This window comes from Acomys russatus, chromosome 27 (assembly GCF_903995435.1).
Source record: "Acomys russatus chromosome 27, mAcoRus1.1, whole genome shotgun sequence".
Lineage (NCBI taxonomy): Eukaryota > Metazoa > Chordata > Mammalia > Rodentia > Muridae > Acomys > Acomys russatus.
The window spans coordinates 26,864,714-26,874,180 of record NC_067163.1 but is presented as its reverse complement, the minus strand read 5'-3'; the positions used below and the strand labels follow the sequence as shown (position 1 = coordinate 26,874,180).

Genomic DNA, 9,467 nt, shown 5'->3' with positions numbered 1-9,467 from the left:
TCACATGAATTCCTTCATGGGGCGGGGTTAGAGTTCATACACAGTAAAGACATGAGGAAAGAGGATGGGGGTTAAAATATTACAATTCTATGGAGACAATGAAATCCCTTGGTTATTTGAGCCTGGGCCTTAGAAGCTTGACATAATTTAAATATTGGCTCATGTCTTAGATCCATTGCTTGGAACACTTACATATTATTTTAGGCTTCGACAATACTTACATATTATTTTAGGCTTCGGCAATATTAGTAATGCCAGAAAATGAATATATGGATAGAAGTATCTATTCTAAAGCCTTATGATGGGATACATCATGGTTTCCTACTCAGGAATTGTAAGTTAATCAGAACTAAACTGTATTATTCTGCTTCTCTGTTATTCCCCTGGGGTAGAGACATCCTGGTCACTGGGACCAGTGTGAGTTCTTTTACACACTAATGCATTGCACATGCTGTCTCCATTGCTCAAGTTTTGCAGGACCGAGTCCCCCGGTGACCTTTGTTTCAATTCAAAGCAAACAGCAAATCAATTTCCTTAATGGCTTTTGTTCACAAAAGTAAATCAGGAAAGCATGCAAAACCAGAGCAACAAGTTAGTTTTTCCAGTGAATTTTATTAAGTACCGCAATCCAAATATTTTCTTAATGGGGCTTAAAATGTTTTGGCACTTATATCTTTATTCTTTTAATAAACCAGCTCAATTGTTTTTTTTATGTATTGATAAATATTTGCTACAAATACTAAATACAAATTTTCTTTCGTATTAGACTGCTTCTGGGAAACAAAACCTTTAAGACTATTAAACAAAAGCTTTGTATTATCCTTTACCTTTGCTTCATAGCACAGATGAGATTCTTTGCCATGAAATATTTTTACCTTGGAATTTGTATCTATAACAGCATATTTTCAATTTTTTAAAACAGTTTGCAAAATGGCAGATCACACACTCTTCCTTGATCCGTGAATTCGAAATCATCGCTTAACAAGTTACATCCCCTTGAGTGTCATATGGAATGCATCTCCTTATCTTTTGCTAAACTATGATGACATGTCTGTAGCTATCAGAAAGAGGAGCTGGGAAGAGCATGTGACCCAACAGAGTGAACAGCCTTTTAATTCTGATGAGTATGACATAGCATGTCATCACGGACTGGTATCCAACAACTTGCAGGCAAGTATGGAAAAAGATGCAACCTTAAATGTGGACCATAAAGAGAAATGTGCCTCTCTACCAGACTGCTGTGGTGGGTCAGAGACAGGAGACTTTCCTGGGAGGTCAATGGGTCACATTTCACAGGAGGTGGATGAAAGTGACAGCCAGGAAGGGGAAGAGCAGTTTCTTTCGCTAGAGGCCAGCACAGAAACACTAGTGCACATTTCTGATGAGGATTCTGATTTTGATCTACACCTTACCAATGACTCACAGATTTTAACTCCCCAGCAACATGAAAGAGGCAGCCAAGATGGTGTCGAAGGAGCAGGCTCCTTCGTGCAGACACTGCCCACCATGCAAAGTAACCACGATTCTCAGAACTCCTGGAGGATGGCTGGTGAAGCTGACATGTCTCCAGCAGAAGCAAGTGGGGAAAAGAAAGATGCCGATGCTATAAGGAAAAGCCTGGAGCTTTGTAAGAATATAAGTTCAAGTGAAACAAAAGATGTACCCAAAGTAAATACGTTGGAGTCTTTGAATGTGAAAGATACCACACCTGAGACACAACTGCTTACTTCTGCAGTGATGGCTCAACAACGAAGGAAACCTGACTCCCCTAAAGATGAACAGGAAAAAAATCACCACCCTGTAGTAGAAGAAGACTGCTTGGCTGCTCCTTCTGCAGACAGCGGGTTGCCATTATTAAAAGCAGATTGCGGAAGCTACCTTCTGCAGCCTCCTTCCTGCCCTGGTGGAATGTCAGCAGAAAATGACCTGGAGAAGGGTGGGTTCTCAGGACATCAAAACAGAAGCCCTCTCAAGGTCAGCACAGAAGATGGCATGCAGTGTTTACATTTAAGGGGCCCAGTGACCACCCAGGAGACCATAGACAATCAAGTCAGACTGCGCAAGAGAAAGGTAAGCCTCACACGTAGATCATCTGGCTTTTGTAAATATCCTTATTTTCATCACTCATGAAATGTGTTTGGACTGAAAAGGATGCACAGATGTTTCATTTTGTTTTGTTGTTCTTACCCTGTCTTGGAACTAGTACAGTTTAAAGACTATTCACTTGATAAAACCATGGAAATATGTGAGAGTTGACCTAAAACAATCTTACTATCTCACTAATAACATGGTGATGGTTTGTGGCCCTTTAAAATTGTGCTGAGCTAGAACACAGCATGGCTTACTTCCCTAGGAATTTAGCGCTCACCATTGCCCTTCTCTTAGTAGTTCCTGGACTTCTGAAAAGTGACACGTAATTTTTATAGGAAAAACAGAGGTGTCTTTAATCTTGTCTCATTTGCATGGGCTTGCTTTCTTTTCCTTTCAAAGAACGTATTTAGTCATTTTCAGCCACATATTTAAAATAAAAACAACCTGAGAGTGGTAGAATGGCTCAGAGGTTAAGAGCATGTAGCTCTCTTCCAAAGGACCAGAGTTCATTTCTCAGCTCCCATGTTGAGTATCTCACAGCTGTTCTATGCGTTCTCCCAGCCTCCAAGGGCCTCTGCACTCACATTCATACCCCATGTGCTGATTTACGCACATACATGGAATTAAAAATAATGTAACTCCTAAAAATTCAAAATAACCCTTTCAATATAGAAATACAACACCTTGCATGTGCTAATATTACTTTAACTGTCACACTAGTACATCCACTATCAATAGATGCATCATTACATCTTTTCCTTGAAAGGGGCCAATACATGATATTAATATTTTTTATTATATTTCTTTTTTACATATACATTTATATTATTACACATAAATAAAATAAGCTACATACAGCAGGAAGAACCAAAAAACAATCAAGAATTATATAAATGTCATATTCATAGTGGTTTGGCTATTTGTATTTGGCAAACTTGAAGAAAACATCTTTCCTATCTTGGTAAGTCTAAAATTCTGAATGAAAATCAACATCTATTATAGCTCATCTCTATTAACTCAAAACATCTATCTAGACCTAAAATCATGTTAACTCCTAAACAACTAAGCTTAATCTGGTATTCAACACCATCAGAGACTTGAGAAGGAATAAAACTTAATTACCTGAGTGAACCGGAAGTACAGGTCAGCAGCTTCCAAAATGAAAAATTGGACAGAGACAGTTTACTGCCTGAAAAGTCACCCAAAATTCTTTATAATGTTGAAGCATCATCTTCAGCCTTCTGGCTCAGTGTATCAGACAGACATATTTGTGAGGCAGGAACTATTGAGGACTTGCTTATCCTGTCTTGGGAGAGTTTGGCCATTGACTCTGCCTGCATCCAAGCTTGACAATTTTTAGGCAGAATTCTGTCTGTGGCAGAAATGAGGACATTTTGCCTCGTTTGAAGCCACTGTTTGAAGCCATCTCTTTGATGCTCATCATCCTCTTTGAGGTAGGCTAGGGGCTGCCAGGAGTTAATCTGTCTTGTCAAAGAATTGTTAAAATAATAAAAACATCTTTAAAATGCCATATATTGCAGGTCTTTTGAAGACCTTATCTAACTATTTTACCTTATATTGCAAAGCCTTTTTGAGGGATTTTACAGATTCCCTGAGGAAGCTTCCACATAAGGAAAGTACAGGGTTATCTCTACCTGACTGTGGGTTAGCATTGAACTTTTATTCAAGATTTCAGACTTGTTCTACATTTTTTTTCTGATAACATAGTACTCCATAAAGTGATATAAATCTAACTGATAGTTTCTTCTCCCATCACTTTCCTGTTGCAGTTGAAGAAACCCGGAATACCTGGACACTTTGTGTCATAAGAAAAGCAGCCTTTACTTCTCCTTTCCTGATATAATCTTAATCCATAAATTCACTTTTACTAAACAAAGGACAGAAATGCTTTGTTCTCTTTAACTGGGGCCATCCACCCATAGGATGAGGGGGACCTTTCCAATTCTTTCTTATGTCCATACACTGTGGTTTTGTTAACAAACTAGATCATTAAACTAAATGTAGTAAACTAGTTTGATTAAATGAACTCAAAGATGTTACAGCAAAAAGCAATATGCTCAGACTATATTCCTACAGAATACTCTGTGCTTCTGGCAAAAGGGTCTCTTCCTTATGCAAGCTGTGCTCAAGTGTCAGTGCTCCATGAAGTTATCATGATTCGAATGCTCAGGTCACAGTTCCAGAAATTTCCATATCTCCTCTGAAATCTGTTGGAGAGAATGCAATAATTACACAAGAAAATATTAGCTGACTTACGACATAGCTCCCTAAAATAAGACAAATCTAGCCCAACTGCCTACAGACACAGTAAACATTCCTGCAACATTGGCTCATGGTTGGGCATTGATATCAATATGAGGAATGCTGGAAGGAATCTACTCTTCAGCGTACTGCTAAAGGCTGTACTTTGACATCTGTAGTTATATCTCATTTGCAAGTTCTAATTTAAATGTTCTATTTTAAGCATTTCAACACCCCAAAGTGTTGCAGCATTGTTGGTTGAAATACTTACTTTGACATTACAACCTTTTGGCATGCCTTGTGGTGAGCAGATTAAATGCACACAGTTAGGTTCAAAAGTTGTTATAGAAAGGCAGCTAAGATAAAAATAATTATAATAAAATGTGTAATAACTTTTGTTTATCTATTAATGAATGTTAAATAACTGTAAATTGAAAATTAGGACAAATTGTACCAAAATAACCAAATGTATATAAGAAATTTATGTACAGAGAGGCTCTTTGCTTCACATAACTTAAAAATAAAAGAAACAGCCTAAACTTAACTATTATGAGTTGTATTGAATACTATACAGTCTTTGAAGATTTGGACTGAGGGGCTTGTAGAAATGGCTCAGTCCGTAAAATGCTTACTATACAAGCAGAAAAAACTGAATTTTATTTCCCAGAACACACATAAAAGGCTGAGTGTGGCAAGGCATACCTGTAGCCCCAGCACTCAAGGTTCAGAGGCAGTGGGGTCCCTGGGCTTATTAGCCAGCTGATCAAACCAGAACCAAGCAGTTAGATCCAGAGCCAATGAGAGACACTGTCTCAAACACTAATGTGGAGCGTTGGAGCCAGAAAGATTGCTCAAAGGTTATGGGCACTGAGAGTATTTTCTTTTCAGGGTACCTGATTCAATTCCTAGCACCCACATGGTATCTCACAACCATCTTTAGCTCCAGTTCCAGTGGAATAAATGCCTCTTTCAACCTCCATGGACACCAGACATGAGTTTGGTGCACACACATACTTGCAGGCATAGCACCCATACACAGAATAAAATTGAAATTTTAAAAAAAAGATGGAGAGTGACAGAGGAAAACACTCAGTGTTAACCTCTGGCCTCCTCATACATGTATGCCCTTACAATCATATGCACACATATGAACACATATACATGTGTGTACACACACACACAGACACACACACAAAGATTAAGTAAAAATCATGGCACTTATCTGAAAAGATATCCATGATATTGTTCATCTAGAAGAAAATAATGGCAAATTAGTAAGTATAGCATATTCCTGTTTGAGTGAAAAACATATTTGTATATTTGGAAATTATAAACTCTTATTAAAGAAAGCATTTAGTTGGGGCTACCTTACAGTTTCAGAGGTTTAGTCCATTATCATCATGGTGAGAAACAGATGAGCAAGTAAGCAGGCATTGAAGCAGAAGCTGAGAGCTACATCCTGACTCATAGGCAGAGAGAGAGAACCTGGGTCTAGCAAAGGCTTTTCAAAGGTCAAAGCTCACCCCTAGTGGCACACTTCCTCCAACAAGGCCACACCTCCTATTCCCTCTAATCCTTTCAAATAATGCCATTCCCCAGGGACTAAACATTCAATTCTATGAGCCAATGGGGGGGGGGGGCATTCTAATTCAAACCACTACTTCCTGGCTCCAGTAGGCTCATAACAATATCATAACATAAAATACATTTAGCCAAACTTCAAAGGTTGCCACAGTCTTTGACAGTCTCAACACTTTAAAATCCCAAAGTTCTAAGTCTCTTCTGAGACTCACGCTAACCTCTTAATTGTAGCCCCTGTAAAATAAAAAAGCAGATCACAGACTTCCAACAAACAATGGCACAGATTATATATCACCATTCCAAAAGGGAGGAAAAGGAGCATTGTGAGGAAATACTGGACTGAAACGAGACGGAAAAAGCAGCAGGATAAATTCCAAAGTCTGTATCCCTGTGTGTGATGTCAAAGCGCTCTTCAGATCCCCAACTATTTTCATCTCTGTTGACTGCAATACACTTTCCTCTCTTGAAATGGTGTCATACCTAGTCTGCAGCTCTCTTTGAAGGTATTCCAGTACTCTGGCATCTTCATCATCTTGGATTCTCCCATGACACCCAGGATTCATCTTCATAGCTTTGTGCCAATGACCTCTCTGGGCGTTTGTGCCGGGACACCTCTGGCACATACCTGGCTTCTGTAGCTTTTCTTAGCCTTGAAGAGAAATTCCACGGCCCCTCTCTTGTATTCTTGACTCTAAAGCCAGAACCACAGGGCAAAGCTGCCAAGTTCTGCTGCTTGATGAGGCTGGAGCTTGGCTCCCTGTCCAGTTATGTCTGTATCAGCTTTCTGTTGTTGATGGTTTCCTTCACTGTTTAAACTTTTCTATAATTCTTTTTCACAGGTTGGAAGCTTAGCAAAGGGAGGGCTTGCCCTGAGATCACTACTCCCTTTATTGTATTTAGCATCTGGCTTTTCTTTAAACTTTTAGCAAACTGTACAGTTTGTATTTATCTTTGTCCAGCTTGCTTGCTCCTTTTCATTGTAGATTTTCATAAGGGTGATTATTACTGCCCACAGTATACACTCAATACAAGGGTGTCTTGAAAGCTAGTCTGCCAATCTCATTAATCCAAAACTCTTCAACTTAGCCTCCAGCAGATTTTTATGATAAGGGCAAAAAGCAGCCACATTCTTTACGAAAATACCACAAGAAATGTCTCTAGGCCAATTATTAATATTCTTTCCTTGAAATTTCTTGTGTTGGGCCCCCACTGTACAAAGTACCCTCAGCACCATTCTCCTTGCCCCTTCTAGGATGGCCCCACTTAAAATGCCAACTGCTTTCTAGTTCAAACTCTCAAATTCCACATTCCACCAACATGGAGCATGGTCAGGCCTGTCACAGCAATATCCTAGTCCCTGGTACCAAGTTCTGTCTTAGTCACTGTTCTATTGCTGTGAAGAGACACATGAACAAGTTAACTCTTGTGAAAGAAAGCATTTAATAGGGGCTTGCTAACAATTTTAGTGGTTCAGTCCATTACCATCATTGTGAGGAGCACTGTGGCAAGCAGGCAGGCCTCGGTGGAGTAGCTGAGACCTACATCCTGGTATTATAGAAGCTGAGGCAGAAGAGGAAGAGGAGTGTGTCTGGGGCTGGCTTGGGCTTTTGGAACCTCAAAGCTCAATCTCAATGACTTTCTTCCTCCAGTGAGGCCACACCTCCTAATCCTTCTAATCCTTTCAAACAATGCCACTCCTTGTGACTGAGCATTCAAATTCATGAATCTATGGGTGACATTCTTATTCAATCTCCACACTACAGACAGAAGAATAAACTCTCTATAACTGAATAGAATATATAAAATCTTTATAAGTAAATAGGAGATATGAACACTCTATAACTAAATAGAATATGCTGGATATCTTCTAGCTGGGCTCAGGGTGGCATCAGTTATTTAAATGAGTGTGGAATTAGACAGATAAAAGGAGATTTTTTTTTTACTTGTAGCCTATATATTTCTTATAGATGATGGGCTTATGGGTGAAATGAATACAGTAAAGTACAAAAATAAAGCAGTATAAATATAAGTATTTGGAATATATTGTGTATGCTCACTAAAGTTATTTTGTGAAAATGAAAGCAAGTATTTATAGATTTTCAAAATGGCCATAAGAATTCTAACTGAAGCTTGAAATGTACTGTCAGTGTTCAGTGGTGCCAGTTTAAAAGAGAGAAGCATCCATGTGTGTTTGGGGGAGGCATGGAATTGGGAAGACGCTGGGCAAGAGCCCTATAACAGAGCTATACTCCCAACCTTTTCTTTTTCAAACTTTTTATTTTGAAACAGGATCCTCTGAGCTGGCCGAGGCTGACCCAGAATTCACTATGTAGATCAGGCAGCCTCAAACCTGGAATCTTTCTGCTTTGCCTTCTTCTTCTTCTTCTTCTTCTTCTTCTTCTTCTTCTTCTTCTTCTTCTTCTTCTTCTCTTCTTCTTCTTCTTCTTCTTTCTCTTCTTTCTTCTTCTTCTTCTTCTTCTTCTTCTTCTTCTTCTTCTTCTTTTCTTTTATTTATTTAAGTAATATATTCAGATTACATCTCAATTGTTATCCCCTCACTTGTATCTTCCTGTTCCCCCTTCCCTCCCTCTTTCATCCTATTCCCCTCCCCTAGATTTGTGACAGAAGGGGACCTCCTCCCCTACCATATGACCACAACCAGATTTCATCCTGGTAGCCTGCTTACCCTTCCTCTGAGTGACACCAAGACTCCCCACCAAGCGGAAGTGGTCAAATATGGGGCACCAGAGTTCATGTCAGAATTAGTCCCTGCTCTCCCCACAACTGTAGAGAATGTGCTGTCCATTGGCTAGATCTGAATAGGGGTTGTGCCTTCTTGATAGCTATGACTAGAGCTCCGTGACACAGGTTTTCTACAACAGTGTCTTCAGGGACACATGTGAGCCCCATTTTCATGTCTGGGCAATGTCAGAGTCCAGATACTGGAGTTTGATGAGCCACCTGTCTAGATGAAATTGCTTCTTGGTCATGGTATAACATGAAAAGAGAGGTTGGAAATGCGAAAATGGCTGTGAGATCATATGAGAACTTTAATCACCTCATTAATTGAATGCAAAATAAGAATACCAAATTTAGCAGGGTGAGGTGGCACATACCTGTAATCCCTGCACTTGGGAGACAGAGGCAGGCAGATCTCTGTGAGTTCAATGCCAGACTGGTCTACAAAGCAAGTCTACAGCCAAGACTAAGCAGAGAAACCCTTTCTCAAACAACAACAACAAATCAAGCAAACAAACAAGCAAAATCCTTTATGGAATTTTCAAGCATAGATTTTTCTTTCATTGGGAAATAGTCTGTGTTCTAAGACTTAAGTAAAACAAACAAAACAAAACGAGACAGCAAAACAGAGGATACAAGATTCTTTAGTCTGCAGGGAACAGCAATACAGGCCTGAAACCTCTCCCCACTTGGGAGGCTGATGCAGAAGGATAGGAGCTATGAAGGTAACTTTCATTATACAATAAATATGGAGGCAGCTTTTATTATATGATGAGGTCCTGTATCAAGGAACA

At 39.4% G+C, this 9,467-nt stretch overlaps 1 protein-coding gene across 1 annotated transcript in view; it reads left to right on the top strand.

Annotated features, from left to right (window-relative positions):
* Positions 1–901: 901 nt before the first annotated feature.
* Positions 902–9,467, top strand: part of LOC127209837 (rho GTPase-activating protein 7-like) — a 100,233-nt gene continuing 91,667 nt past the window's right edge. The window contains exon 1 of the mRNA XM_051169475.1: positions 902–2,070. Coding sequence (XP_051025432.1) covers positions 1,048–2,070 — 1,023 coding nt within the window. The 5' untranslated portion in view covers positions 902–1,047. The remainder of the gene's footprint in view (positions 2,071–9,467) is intronic.